The sequence below is a fragment of the Alosa alosa genome, chromosome 15, assembly GCF_017589495.1.
Source record: "Alosa alosa isolate M-15738 ecotype Scorff River chromosome 15, AALO_Geno_1.1, whole genome shotgun sequence".
Classification (NCBI taxonomy): domain Eukaryota; kingdom Metazoa; phylum Chordata; class Actinopteri; order Clupeiformes; family Clupeidae; genus Alosa; species Alosa alosa.
Window position 1 is genome coordinate 19,541,534 of NC_063203.1, and position 15,058 is coordinate 19,556,591.

At 49.7% G+C, this 15,058-nt stretch overlaps 1 protein-coding gene across 1 annotated transcript in view; it reads right to left on the reverse strand.

Annotated features, from left to right (window-relative positions):
- Positions 1-15,058, reverse strand: part of robo1 (roundabout, axon guidance receptor, homolog 1 (Drosophila)) — a 279,922-nt gene that overhangs the window by 4,852 nt on the left and 260,012 nt on the right. The window contains 9 exon segments of the mRNA XM_048264324.1: positions 1,482-1,649; positions 2,115-2,716; positions 3,179-3,421; positions 3,696-3,834; positions 5,451-5,564; positions 6,369-6,800; positions 9,248-9,402; positions 12,290-12,332; positions 14,267-14,293. Of these exon segments, the coding sequence (XP_048120281.1) occupies positions 1,482-1,649; positions 2,115-2,716; positions 3,179-3,421; positions 3,696-3,834; positions 5,451-5,564; positions 6,369-6,800; positions 9,248-9,402; positions 12,290-12,332; positions 14,267-14,293 (1,923 nt within the window).

Consider the following 15,058-nt stretch of genomic DNA (forward strand, 5'->3'; position numbering starts at 1 on the left):
TCCTCTTCCTATATTGTACGTTCACGCATTTGTACTGTAGTAGGACAAGCAATGGAGTGGCAAGTGGCAAGTTTTCAGGCAGCGGAAGACAAAACAAATCCATCCTCTGTGCTGAAGAGTTGTTACACAGGAGCAAGGGGTGGGAGAGAGGGGATGCAGAGATCACAGGGTGGGAGGAGATCACACAAAATGAAGGTAATATAGCCGGCCTACTCTGTGTAGACATCAGATCTTCATGTCAACACAGAAGGACGAAAAACAGACGAATTCTATCTGTCTGGTTCTCTCACCGCACACACACACACACAGAGGACATGGCTGGTTTATATTTGCTCTCTGTGCAGACTGCTGTTTTGTGTCTATCTGGCTCTTAAAGGCGGGGGTGGAGGGGTGGAGATGGCACTTCAATAAAAGGCCAGAGCTTCAGGGGCAATTTCATTAGTAGCTGGGGCTGGAAGAAGCCAGAGTGTCAGCAGATAGGCTAGGACAGGGGTCCCCTGAGACCCTGCACATGTGTGCTCTCTCTCACTCACACACACACACACACACACACACTGATATGCACAGCCAATCCCACACTCCCTCCTGCCTGCTCAGCACCACCATAGATTAGAAGTGATGCCAAGGAGATGATTAAATCACTGAGTTAAGATGCGCCACACACACACACACACACACACACACACACACACAGGGGTAATACACTCTTCGTCTCCACATACTCCCGGGCTATGTCACCCTCCTCTCCCATCACTGGAGGATCTGCGAGAGAAAAGGGATTGGGGGGGGGCAGAGGGTCGGGTCGGGGGGCCTGACAGAGGCTTGATCTATGAGGCTTTCATAACCTGCTCACCTCTCCAGCTCAACCTCCCTCCCAAAAAAAAAAAAACCTCAGTGAGGACACAATCAGAAGCTGCGGTGCGCCAGCGACTATCCCCGGCTGTCACAGCCGCTCCAGGCATCGGGCCCATCTTAATGAAAAAGATAAAACGAAGGCCCCCAAAGAGCCTGGTCCAGCTTGCTCCTCGCCGGTACTTCCTTTGTGAGCCAATAATGGCACAGATGACCGTTCTCGGCCTCGTCTCACTGAGACCGGCGAGAGACAAGTCACTCGGAATGAGAGCTTACAGCGGCAGGACACAAAGGGGTAGAACAGAGCCGATTAGAATCAAACTCCGTGGTGGAATGGAGCACTGAGGAGGAGAATAATAGCCTGGTGCCAACTGAGACGGAGGAGAGTGGAGGAGAATTAGGGCCTGGCAGCCGTGTGTGTGTGTGTGTATACGTACATTACGTGTATGCGTGTGTTTATACGTACATTATGTGTGTGTATGTGTGTGAGTGTGATTATGCATATTTGTGTGTACATACAGTGTACAGTATGTGTGTGTGTGTGTGTAGCTCACCACCTGTATACACCTAGGATTCCCAGTAGAGGTGGGCTGAGTGTGTGTGTGTGTGTGTGTGTGTGTGTGTCTTACCGTCTGTGTAGGGTTCCCGGCGGTGGTGGGCTGGGAGACAGGGCAGGTGCTGCGGTTGCTTGTGTTTCTTGGGCGGCCGCTTCTGCATCAGCGCTGCGCTCATGTTGCTGTCAGTGGACACAGGGCTGCTCGGACGGTGGCCTGACGGGGTCATTTGGTATTTTCGTGCTGTGGGCAGATAAAAGATATTAGCTTTTTTTCAAAACAAAACTATACAAAACACACAAACATTGACCGTCATCACGATAAAAACGAATCAAAACAAAGGAAAACAGTTGTACACCACTTAATAAAAGTAAAATAAAACACAAAAGAGAAGATGGGGCCCATAAAAATGAAAAGAAATAAACAACATTTTACCGACACATGCGTTATTGGACTCAATTCTACCACTACGTATCCCCAGGCAGATACAGTTTCACCCGGTTAAATCTGGCTGTTGAGTATTCCAAATTATCCATAGATTGTGCATTCAACAACCAAATATCAGCTTTTTAGCCTACGTCAATCTGCGCTCTGTAAAGTGCCTTGATGTATTCTAACATTATGAATTAAACTATATCTCATCGTTGGAGTCAGTCTAAACTGCCTTTACAGTTTATGTCTTTCCATCCCGCATGTCCCTCTCCTCACCTCCGGGGGCAGTGTGCTGATCCAGTGGCTGCTGCTGCTGGGGGTACTTGGCCACCTTGAGGCCCGCGTACTCTGCGGCGGCCGCCACGGCCTGGGCGAAGTCGGCGTCGGTGAAGAAGGAGCCGTCGGACGAGCTGACGGCGCTGGAGCGGCCCGACGAGGCGTTGTCCTCCTCCGAGGCCGAGCCCCAGCCGTTGATCATGGAGCCTGTGGCCGAGCTCTCCAGGTCGCCCATGCTGGAGGCCGGCGTCTGCTCCAGGCCACGCGGTGGGATCAGCAGCCTCCGCTGGGCCAGCTGGTGCGGGTGGTGGGGGGTCTGGCCGTGCTGGTGCTGGTGGTGTGGGTGCGGGTGGTGGGGGTTAGGCGCGTGCTGCAGTTGCTGTTGCTGGTGGTGGTGCTGGGGACGCTGGCGCCGGTGGTGGCGGTGCACCTTGGCCACCTCGGCATCCGTCTCGTCACCTTCCTCCTCGGCCTCGTCCTCCTCCTCCTCCTCTTCCTCCTCCATGCCGTCGGTGTCGAGTGCTAGGGGGCTGGAGATGTAGCCGTAGGTGTGTGTGGGAGAGAGTGGGCGAGGCGGGGGTGGGGGGCTCACCACATGACGCCTGAGGAGACAACCAGTATCAGTGACACAATAGCAAGGCAAGGACTGCCTGCTCGATGGTGTTTTAAGCCCCCACCGTCGACTTCAAGGCAGCGCTGCGACCGTCAACTTCAAGGCACCTAACCTTAACCCTTGCCTAACCCTAGTGCCTTTCATGCAGCGATGCCTGGAAGACCACGTTGGGGGCTTAAAACACCAAGTAACGGACTGCCTATTATGGACCATTCAGAAATGTTCTTATTCTCCTTAGCATACCCATAGAGTATATTCATATAGAACCAAATTGTGTCTCTAAGACACAAGGCACAACACTAACATTCCAAAATATGAATGTTGCATGACAATTTCTCATCTCTTATTTCTCATCTATGTTCTTTCCATACCTCAATCAAATAAACATGAGGCACCGTTCCACAGAACAACGACAAATCGAGCATCCGGAGGTGAAAAGACACTGGCGTACCTGCGGTCGTGCTGACCCATGCCATCCCCCGGGTCCTGCAGCATGGGCTGCATCTCCTCCTGGGGGGAGGGTGTGAGGGTGGCCGTGGACTGGTGGCTGTAGGAGACGGCGGCCGGAGACGAGGCTGCGCCCCTCACGGGGGGAGTGGGACCCCGCTCCATGTCCTCCTCCTCCTCCTCCAGGTCGTCCGGCTGCAGGTACATGCGGGACGGGGGTAGGGGGCATTGCATGTCCTGGTCGTAGCTGCACACATGGAGAAAACAAAAGCGTTGCTTAGTGAGCACTACTTGACTGTGTGAGAGATTATATATTATCCTGCTTTAAAATCAATTCTAAAAACATATCCATAATACATAATTAGAGAGAATTGCTGACCAAGGCTAAATGGAATAAGATTGACATCATGTAATGTGTTTCGTTTCTATGGATGTGGGCTATGCGTAGGCTATATAGAAACGTGTGTGTGTGTGTGTGTGTGTGTGTGTGTGTGCGCATTTTGTGCATTGGGGCAGCATACCTCTCCTCCATAGAAAGATGTGAGTACTTGTCACAGGGTGGGGGATTGGCAGGGGGAGGGGGTAGCAGGTCAGCCCAGTTCATTGTGTTCTGTTTGGGCAGTTTGGGGGTGCGAGTTCCCTTCTTCTGGCCTTGGCTCCCTATTGACACACACAAAAGATCCATTCGGTAAGAGAAGGGCAAGCATAACCTCTCACACACACACAGACACACACACGTGCAAACAAACACACTCACACATATGCAAAACATGTGAATATATCACTTATGGTTTGAAGGATATCCACGCCAATACATGTCGTAAACAAATTGGCATACGCTGAATCAGCCATCAGCCATCAACGTTCATTTGAGAGATGACAGAGGAAAAAGACACCAATGAAAAATGACTAGCCAACACTCCAGAGACCTGCCGCTAATGGAAGCCAGCTCGTTAGGGACGCCGGGCGAAACGTCCAGGCACATTATCTCTCAATTTGTAATTAAAGGCAGGTAATCAAAAATAAATAAATAACCGGACAAATAAACACATCCATTTTTCATATGTCAAATCCAGACGCTCTCAGTTGCCAAAAAAAAAAAAAAAAGAAGGTGTAAAAAAAAGAGAGGAGAAGAAACACAGAAGAAGAGGAGTAAGATGAAGTGAAAGGGAGAAGAAAGGGGGAAAAAAACATCAGGGGCCAATTAACAACAAAGTATTAAAATGCAGAGGCAATGAGCTGTGGGCCCCCAGCGCATGGAAGGCTCCCCGTTTTAATTGCTTTGAACTTCAAATACAATATAAAAATAGATAAGATGCATCATGGTGGCAGCCTTGCATGCTGGCTGCAGCCAGCCTCATTTGTCCTTGTCGGGGGTACGTAGTGAGGGGGGTTGGGGGGGAGGTGCAGGGGGCAAACGCTGGGCGCTCTGACATGACGGCTCCTAGCGAGCAGGGGGTAAGGGCCTTGTATTAATTAACGCTTTCGACGCCAAACACCACCGCGCTGTTGGGGAAACTGCAGCGGGACGAGGAAGACCCAGAGATTTAGCGACGGGGGGGAGGGGGGGGGAATGGAACACTGTTTACCATGTGCTTCATTCCTTTTGAATAAAATCTCAGGAGGATTCATGCTAACCAGCGACTGAGGCAGCCCAGGTGGCGTGTGTCTCCGCTACACCTTTTGATGGGACTTTGTGCGGATTTTAATGGATGGCTTTTATATTCCTCCCTGAATTCCTTTTGTCTGCAGGAATCTCCCCTTTTCATTTCTCCTGAAGATGAAGCGACTTGACTCGGCGTTGGCCAAATTACCATTTTTAAAGCTCCATTTGCTATTAGCACGCAGCTGTGATTTAGCGCCTTTGAGAAAAATTATGATTTAGAAAGCGAGTCTAGCACGCTAACTGTGATTAAACACCCATACAGTACAGTAATGGAACAACCGATAATGAACTGCCAAGGAAAACAATTCATGTACATGTACAAAGCTTGCACAACAAAGCTAAGACAATGTTAGCCAGACTATTGTTCCATATCTGCAGAAATGCTAACCACAGTTTATGTGAGCCTTACACATAGTGTTCACTATAAAGAAAAAAGAAAAAAGAAAAACCCAATTTTTTAAATAGTTATTATCATACCACTGCTGGCTTGTGCTGTATATGTATAGACAGTAGACAGACTTCCAACTACTTTCATAATCTTAGTATGTATGCATATTCCAGTCGGTGAGTTCAGCCGTAGTGCTGGTGTGTGTAGTCAGTGTGGGCCCACCTGACGTGCTGCTGGTGCCGCGGTCTGAGCTGTTGTAGGAGCCAGTGCTGGGTTCGGGGCCCTGGTTGTAGGGGATGGTGGCTGGCATGGGGCTCTCTCCACCTCTGTAGTGGTCTGGGGGACAAATTACATAACTTATCAACTGAATACGAATTATACCCAGAATCCAGGACTATACAGACCCATACCAGTACAGTAAGAGCACAAGATGTTCAATTTATCATCGAGCTAACAGGGAGAGAAGAGACACAACTATTAGCAGTCAGATGAGGACAGCTTGTTAGTGTGGCAGTGATGAAATTAAAGCTAGGGATTAGCATGACACATGGTACAGAGACAGTAGCATGCATAGAAAGTAGGATATATTAGGAGGATGGATGTTGTATTAGCAAGGTTACAGGCAACCTGAAACCTTTTCAAAGAAGAAAGAAGCAGCCCTGAGTAAAGAAGGCAGTTTCCCTGCAGGCGGATAAGCTTGGAGTTTGTTTAGAAGATCAGCTTATCCCTAAAGTGCACATTCAGGGATACCTGACACTAAACCCTATCCTCCAAGTCACACAACTCCTCTTTTCCAGATAAGGGGGAAACTCCCACAACTAGAGATGCTAGAACTCTTAAGGCTCAAGTTGCTGCTCTGTAGACACAGAGAGGTTTGGATGACAGATGGGAAAGGCAGATCAGAGGAAGATGAGTAGATGACAAGAAAAACAGCGGATTGGCGGAGGAATGCCGAATGCTGAGCAGCTCTCCTGATGAGCCGATGACCCGAGACAAAGCCAGTTCCAAGCAAATCCCAGGCAGGAAAAAAAGACGAGAGGAATGAGAGAAGATGAAAGGATGCGGAAAAAATGAGGAGGAAAAAGGAAAAACAAGTAGCAACTCCACCTCGGCCTCCAACTCTGGGCTGGCAAAACTCACCCTTGTTCAGCTTGTTCTGCTCCATGATGTTGTACTGCATCTGCGTGGAGCTCAGGTCCTGGTGCTGCTGCTGTTGCTTTTGGCTGGCGGGCGAGGGTTTCCAGCAGTGTTTCTCGTTCACGTCCCCCATCATCCCCATGCCCACGCCACCTCCACTGCCCCCGCTGTTACCCCCGCTGCTGCCCCCTCCACCACCGCTGCCACCGCTCATGTTGTTGCCCATGATGCTGGACTGGATGAGCTGGGTGGTGGCGTAGGGCGTGGGCTGGCCGCCGGGCCCGAAGCGGCCGTCCTTCAGGTTGGGGCTGTTGAAGGTCTTCATCTCGTTGATCTTGTTGGAGAGGTCCACCTCGCCGTACATGCCCTGCTCAGGGGGCATCAGGTTGGTGGGCTTGTTTTCCAGCTGGTTGTTGTAGTTGGCGATGCAGTCGGCTGGATAACAGAAAGGGTTGGGGGTTAAGGAAGTGGGTTGGTTAGGTGGTTGTGGGAGGGAGGTGATTGATTGGGTGTTGGCAGAGCTGGGCAGCCCTAGAAAGATGAGAGCCAGCAGGTGGTGGAGAGAATACTAGGGGAACAGAGTACTGAGGGGCCACACTAACCCCCCTCCACCCCATCCCACCTTTCCTCCCCTGCGCTGTCACTCAGCAGGAACATCTGCTCCGTGTCGAAGGACCTAATCTGAGACGAGATTCAATTCATCGCCACCGTCCGCTCAGGGGCTGTGCTCGTGAAGGCGCTTACTCAGAGCCAGACAGGTACGAATCTTTCGGCTAACAATCCAAATTCACGTCGCTCAGCCCCAAATAAAAAAAGGCATTATCTACGGCAGCTGACTGACTAGAGGGGTAATACAATTCACTGGGTGGTTGTCACGACACTCACTCTCTCTTTCTCTCTCTCTCTATTTCTCCAGCTCTCTCTGTCTTTCTCTTCCTCTCTTTCTCAATAATTCAGCACTCTCATTCAACGTGTCACTTCCAGTCTCTCCAGGAGCGGCGAGACGGCTTCACTCATCAGGCGGGACGCGAGAACACGTCCGTATCAAAGGACGGCGAGCGAGAGCGAGGGGAGAGAGAGGAACGGAGCGGAGCGGGGAGGGAGTGGTGCGGTGCGGGTGCCATGTCTCGCCGTAAAGAACGCGCCCGGCCTGACAGATCCAATTTTCTGCCCTCATAAAATATTCAAATCCTCTGGCGGCGGTGGGAGAGGTGGGGGGGGGGGATGAAGACAGTAGCCCAGCAGTAAAGGACTAGAGGACAAGACAGAAAGAGCCATGGGAGGAAGAACACAGAGCAGGTTGCTCCTCAAAGCCTTCCAGCCTGCCCAAACTCAACTCAGGAGATGTATGCACTTCAAAGAGACATGTCTACAGAGACACGGTCCAACGTCAAACACAGATCTCTCTTTTTAAAAAACCCCAGAAACTGTAGAAATCCTCTCTAGCGGTAGACGGCACCTAGACTGTGATCCGGATGAAACCACTGGAAGAAGTCTGCAAAGGGACTGGCCCAAAAAACAGACGTCTGCAAAAGCCCTTTAAGACGTCTTTTAGCATAGGGTGTCACGCTGTGAGTGAGGATGGCAGTAAGTGTGTTATCCCGCACACACACACCCACACACACCTCAGTGAGCCCACCCACACAAACGCATACTTAGTAACTCACACACACACAAAGACACACAGATACACACATACACACACACACACACACACACACACACACACACACACACACACACACACACACACACACACAAAGTGGAAAAGTTCAGAAAAACTCAGCAGCGGGGACCAGGAGACATGTGGAGATGCTATTGAGTAGTGGTGCACAGAGGGAGGTAGCCACTGAACCGGACAATAAGTATGTAGTACAGACCGCTGCCAGGGAGGTAGAGCTCTCTATCCCTCCATCTCACAGAGGGAGAGATGACCCAAACTGGCCACGCTGAGAGGAGGGGGAGGACAAGCGGGGTGTCCCATTACTGTACATAACCTACACGTTCACCTTCAGTCAATCCCAGGGGCTCAATCGCTCCTCTCTGGCTTCCAGAACCGTGTTGCATACTGTCCAGATTGCAACCACTTGGCCTTTTGTGCTATGCGTCTCTCTTTCTCTCCCTTTCTCTTTTTCCTCCTCTCCCTCCCTCTCTCTCCCCTTTTTCTCTCTCTCTTCTCTCTCTCTCTGGCTGCCAAGGGACTTCTGAGCCAAACTAACTCCCTTTTGTTTGCAAAATTACTGCTGACTAAACGAAAGGGCCACCTGGAGGTACACCATAACTCTCTCCCCTGCTCAATCGCTCTCACCCTCCCTCATTCTGTCCATCTTCCAGACTGCTTCATTCCTCCCTCGATACCCTAGCCTACTTGTCTTTCACTATCACACCTCCACAACACCTCTCCCACAACACGCACACACTGATTTTCTCCTTCCTCTCTTAGTCTTAGTTCTATCCATCTATCTTAGTTCTATCCATCCATCTGAGAGTATGTACAGCTTCCAGGTACACATGCATACCCGCCTCTCTCTGTCTCTGGCAGTGGTTGCCTGGTCTGTCCTGACCTCTTTCGGCTGAGACACATTTCTTAAATAACTGAGCACTTAGGGGAAATTGCATTTAGGGCTATAACAACAGTATGGAAATCAGCGCAGCAATTCGATTAGCGGCTGGAGTGGGACCCATAAGCCCCCTCTTCCTCCCTGAGCTCTGGCTCACTTCCTGTCCAAACCAACCCCGCCGTAACCTCCAACAAATCACACACACACACACCACACACACACACACACTTACATACACCACACACACACACACACACAAGGCTGTATATTTGCATAGGTCTTGTGGAGGCCCGCGTGCAGAGCCGCAGTGCACAGACTCACCGGGACGGCTGTAGGTGGCCAGGTTGCTGTCGCTGTTGCCTTGGCCGGAGGTGCAGCAGTTGATGCTGCAGTCGTTGTGGCTGGAGCAGCTGTTGGGCCAGGTGTCCGCCAACCACGGCTGAGACGCCGGCTCCCCCATGTTCAGCAGCCCCGGCCTGGCCAAACACAAGGGGAAAGAGGAAGGAGAAAGACAGAGTGTAAGGGCCTGTCATCGACTTCATTCATGTTTACATTTAGAACCGAATGTGCAGACACCACAATCACATTCTAATTCCCACTCGAGCTCAATCATTTCATATAATAATAATACATAATCAACACACGTCAAACATATGCACAGGAATGCTGATGGTGGCAGCTCTAGTGGCACACAGAGGTCATACAGAGGGCACTGCCTCGCCTCACACAGGAGTACACTGCTGTGTTTTTCAGAGTGCAGGCAGCCATGGTCATTAGGCCACCGCTCTGATTTCACCCACAACTGGGCCTGGACGTGCAAAAGTCCCCCAGCACTCCTCTCTGTGTTAACCATGGGCTGTACGTTTATTCCAGAGGCCTCTCTCTCTCTCTCTCTCTCTCTCTCTCTCTCTCTCTCCACATTAGCTGAGATCCATGTTAAGTTGATAAATTGTGCCTGATTTGCTTGCAGCCCAGCGGCACTAATTTGCTGAGCGCCATATAAGCATCAGACTTCCATTCACATCACCACGAGCTTGTGTACGCATGTGGGTATGTGTATTAGGAAGATAGCTAGGAGAGAAAGATTGTGAGACAGAGATAGAAAATGGAGAGATGGACGGATAGAGTGAGGGAAAGATAGAGAGAGGGAGAGGGAGAGAGAGAGTGAGAGAGAAGAGTAGAGAGATGCGCAATGTCAGGAGTGTCAGCACGGAAGCAAGAGAGTTCAGTGAGTGGGTGCTTGGATGTCAGGGACGATTGCTGTGATCTCCTCTGCAAGTGTAAACAAGATATCAAGATTTCTGAGAAGTGTGCAGTGTGTGTGTATGTCTAGTGTTTAGAGTGTGTGTGTGTGTGTGTGTGTGTGTGTGTGCATGTGCAAGGCAGAGAAAGTCAACGTGAGGCACAGCGAGAGCGAAAGTAGAACTCGAGGGGACTGCCGAGAGAGAAGTGAACAAACTGAACAAAACTCAGATCAAGTAAGTGAAGTTGTAAGTGTGTGTGAATCCACTCGGCTTACGAGATTGAAAAAAAGAGAAAAAAAAAAGAGAGCCAGTCTCTCTCTTCGTGTCTCCATCTCTATCTCTCTCTCTCTCTCTCCATCTCTGTCCTCTCAGAATCCCTCGTGTCCTTTCTTTTACTTCTCCTCAGACAGCCTCTGATGACTGCTCTCCTTGTTTCTGACAAGCGGGCTTTGCAGTGAGACTGTGTGTGTGTGTGTGACAGACTGAGCAGAAACAGCTGAATCTCCTGAGTACACTAAAGCCAAAGCATGTGATGCAGTGTGTTGTGTCTCTTACATCCTCCTTCCCTCTCTTACCCCCCTCTCTCCCTCTCTCTCAGTACCACTCCGGCTCAAGCTCTCCGCATTCTTTCTTATTCCATTTATAGCTTCTATCAAATTTATAGCTGGAAGTTAGTCAATTCTGCTTTGAGTAATGGCCATATTTGTCCTGGAGAGACAGTGTGCAGTGATATAATCTGTGAATACTGCTGCATTATTTTAATACAAATGCTGCCTCTGCTCTGGGCTAGATGTAGTAACTGCACCTTACAGTTGGCATGCATTTCAACAAATAACTCTCATTCAAACCTACATCATAACAACTCTCCTCCCAAACCTCTTGTGTACGATGTGAATGCATAAAGAACTCAGCCTCATTTATTTTTAACTGCTTATGTTCCTATTATGCAACCACAGGGGGTGATGGAGAGAGGCTTTGTGTAGAGAAACCAGTCAATCAGCCCACTGGAGTACAGTCTAGTATCTAGTCTGACATGGTGGATTTTTACAATCTTCCTAAGAACCTTGGCTCCATACAATGTTAACTAGCAGCTTGTGTAGCAGACCTGCGTTGTCTTCTTATTGTGCTATTAAAGGGTACGTAGAGGGGTTGCGCGCGCACACACACACACACACACACACACACACACACACACACACACACACAAAGTAGACACAGACAGCGAGGTGACCCTCCCACTGCTACCAATGGGATGAGGCATTACGCCACTATCTGTCGACAAATCACTCTGCACTCCACCCACCATGGGGTGGAGTTGGGTGGCGTCGGGTGGAGTTGGATGGGTGGAGGGCTCTTTTGTTTCCTCCTCTTGTTGCCACACCATCCCCTCCCAAGCCTACACCCACGTCTCTCATCCTGAACCCCACCAGCAAAAACCTCAGCCAGTGCAAGACCTCCCCCTGGTGTTCAAACAAAGAAAGTACATTTCTCCAGATGTTTTTTCTTTCTTTCTTTCCTCTTCTCTCCATTTCTCTCTTTATCCCATAGCTATCCACTTTCTCATTCCTTTCCAGAACCCCTTTCATACATCATGTCACCTGAGAATAAATGGACTTTGTATGGACTTCGGCCACAGAGTGTATTCATGTATTACTCCTCTCAGTGTTGGAATGAAGAATGAATCTCGGCGACAGCACGCCATTTGAGGTGCGGGGCGCTCTTTGTGAATGTTAAGAAAGGCTCCGTGGTAATATGTCTCCATCGAGAGCCGGCGAATGTAGACGTGCGGCTCCAGAAGAGCCGTTTGTGAGGGAGAGGGCTGTCACATTTAGCTCTGATCACCGCGTGACTGAGTGACAATAGGGTGCTCGTGTGGTAGCGCCGCCATACACAGCACATTCTCCACGGCACATTCTATCCAGTTTGCACTCACGAACACTATGCATTTTTCTTCTTCTCTCACTATGCCTTTTTTTTTTCCACACATGGACACACACACACTCTCTCTCTCTCTCTCTCTCTCTCTCTCTCTCTCTCACTCTCTCACTCTCTCACTCTCTCACTCTCACTCACACAAAGGACACACTTCTTTTGGTAAACACATTGGTGAGCCTCTTACCTTCCGGCACTGCTGACGGCCTCTCCTCCTCTCTGGTAGGACACTGCAGGGGGAGAGACAGACACACAACAACCGTAAGAAGCCAAAAAACACATACACACACACCATCACACTGCTGCATTTCACCAGCAGGGACCACGAGAGAAGGTGAGTCATTTGAAAGAAAGCACTGGCAGAACAGCGTGGAGGCCCTCACTAAGCTGGAGTGAGAGACGGTTTGAGCATGTTTTTGTGTGCGTGTGTGTGTGTGTGTGTGTGTGTGTGTGTGCGCGTCTATGTATGCTTGTGTGTGTGTACTGTATGTGTGTGCGTCTATGTATGCTTGTGTGTGTGTGTCTCTGTGTGTGTCAAACATAAGAGTCTGACTCCTCCCTGGCAGGACCAGGATAAAGGTGTGCGTATTTGTGTGTGTGTGTGTATGTATGTACGTGTAAGGAGCTTAGGGGGAGGCTGTACAGTGCTTTGGTCTCCTGGCATGGCTGAGGCGTGTTTGAAGCACAATGCGCTGGAAGTTGGACCCTTTCTGGGAGCCTTAAGCTGCCGGTGTGAGGCAGTGAGATAAACTCCAACTTTAATTACTATCTTCTCTCTGTGCGGGAGGGGGTACTCCCCTCCTCTTCTCTCTCTCTCTTCTCAACCTCTCCCTCTCTTTTCCTCCTGCACCATGTCTCCAAACAGGAAGTTGGAGACGGCTCATATTTCGCATGGTTTTCCAGTAAAAAATGATGTTTATTTCTTTCAAATATGGAAAGAAATGCTCTCTCTCTCACACACACACACACACACAGGACCCACTCACATAGACAGACTAAATAAAAATAACACATGGTGTATGGAGAGCTTGAGCAGGGACTGGATATTAGTATTTCTGTTGGATTGCATCAGGCTTTTCCTGCCTGCCTAGTCTACGTTCCTCTCCACGTGCCCTGGGAGGGAGCAGACAGCCTTGGCCCGGGAGTGAGCGCACTTTATTCCGCTCCTGGCATCTCATCCTCTCTGCACATTTATACACATCTCACACTCCTCTCTCTCTCTCTCTCACTCACACACACACACACACACACACATATATGGGAGGTAGGAATGAGTGATGAGAAGATGACAAGAGACAGGGATTAAGATGATCAAACCGATCCAAAAAAAGGACATCTGTAAAATGACAGTGGAGGTTTCTAAGGGTCCTGACTTTCTCACAGATGGCTCAGATTAGGGTCACCTCCGCTACACAGAGAAGAACATTCTCTTGCCCGCTATTGCCCTCTAATTGGGGCACTCTTTGAGCGTTACCCTGTGTGAGTCCATCTAGGGGTGGTGTGGGGTGGTATGGGAGGAGGGGGGGAACAACGTCAGGAAGGCGGCAAGGAGCTTTGATCAAGGCTGAACCACACACGGCCTCTCTTGTGGGAGCGTATCTCTGACAGAGAGAGCCAGAGAGCGAGAGAGGCAGCAGCTGTTGGCTGTCAGGCTGCTGGATATCTGGGGCTGCTGCTGCTGGTTGCAGGCACTGGGGAGCTGGAGGACACTGACACGGCCTCCACTAACTCTCATCCCCACACTGGGAGGGACGGGGGACGCGCCTCAGGCTTCACATGGGAAACCGGTGCCAAGGCCTTACGCAAGAACTCATCCAAAGCAAGGACGTCTCTCATAAACAAGCTCAACAGATGGATTAATTTAATAGGACGAGTGTTGCCAGGACAAGAAGAACTGTCCAAAATCTAGTGAACATTTTTTTCTGTGTTATGTTTTTATTTTCTTGATGTGCAGTACAGTAACATTCCAGTGTATGTTTTGGGAGCAACAGTTGGTGGTGATATTTTCAGGGTCATGAGAGGCCTTGGACAACAATATTGGCCTTCATCTTGCCAGTGTATTTCTGTGAATGGTATTATTTACATTTCGACTGCCTCTGTTCCCATAACAACGCAACAGGTGGCCTCTGGAGGTCAGAAGGTCAGAGGTGACCAGAGCTCTTACCTGTGGGAGTGAACGTGAAGGAAGGCACTGCAGATCCAACCAGGCCATTCAAACCAGGAGAGAAAGAGAGAAAGGATGAAGGAAGGAAAGAAAGAGAAAGGAAGAATAATTAATTCATTTGTTTGGAGCATTATCTTACTCAGTATTCAGTAAAACCCACAACCATATTCTGGCCACGCTCGTTCTGTTCTGAGCCCAACCCAACTCCACTGTGTGCTGTCCATTTTCATCTACCTCTCAGCTAGCTAGTATTTATGAGCCTCCTGAGGACGCAGGAGAGAGAGAGGGAGAGAGAGAGAGAGAGAGGGAGAGAGAGCATTTCTACTTCAATGTGCTCTAAAAAACACAAGCCCCTGCAGGAAAAAGAAACTCACATTCAGCCAAAATATAAAAAAAAAAAAATACCGTTTTTATGCTGCCTTCAAAGGAAGATGATAGCTTTATTGCTCATTTTCTTCCATTGTTTCTGTTCTTCTTGTGCCTTTTTACTGACTCTGTCTTTGAATGCTTCTGCTTCTCACTGTTCTGCTTCTAAGTCCCCCCTCCCCATCCATTTCAATCCAATCCACTCTACCCACCCCACCCCCTGTCTTCCCTCACTCTAGCCCGAGAGCGGCTCACCCCTGCTGGGGAGGGCAAGTCGTGCGGTCAGCCTCCCCTTCCAGCTCAGACCCAGGCCGTCTGATGCCTGTTGGGCTAGGGGTCAAAACACACACATGCATGTGCGTGCACAGACATACACACATGCACACACACACATAAACAAAACACATACACATTCAAAATACAGGT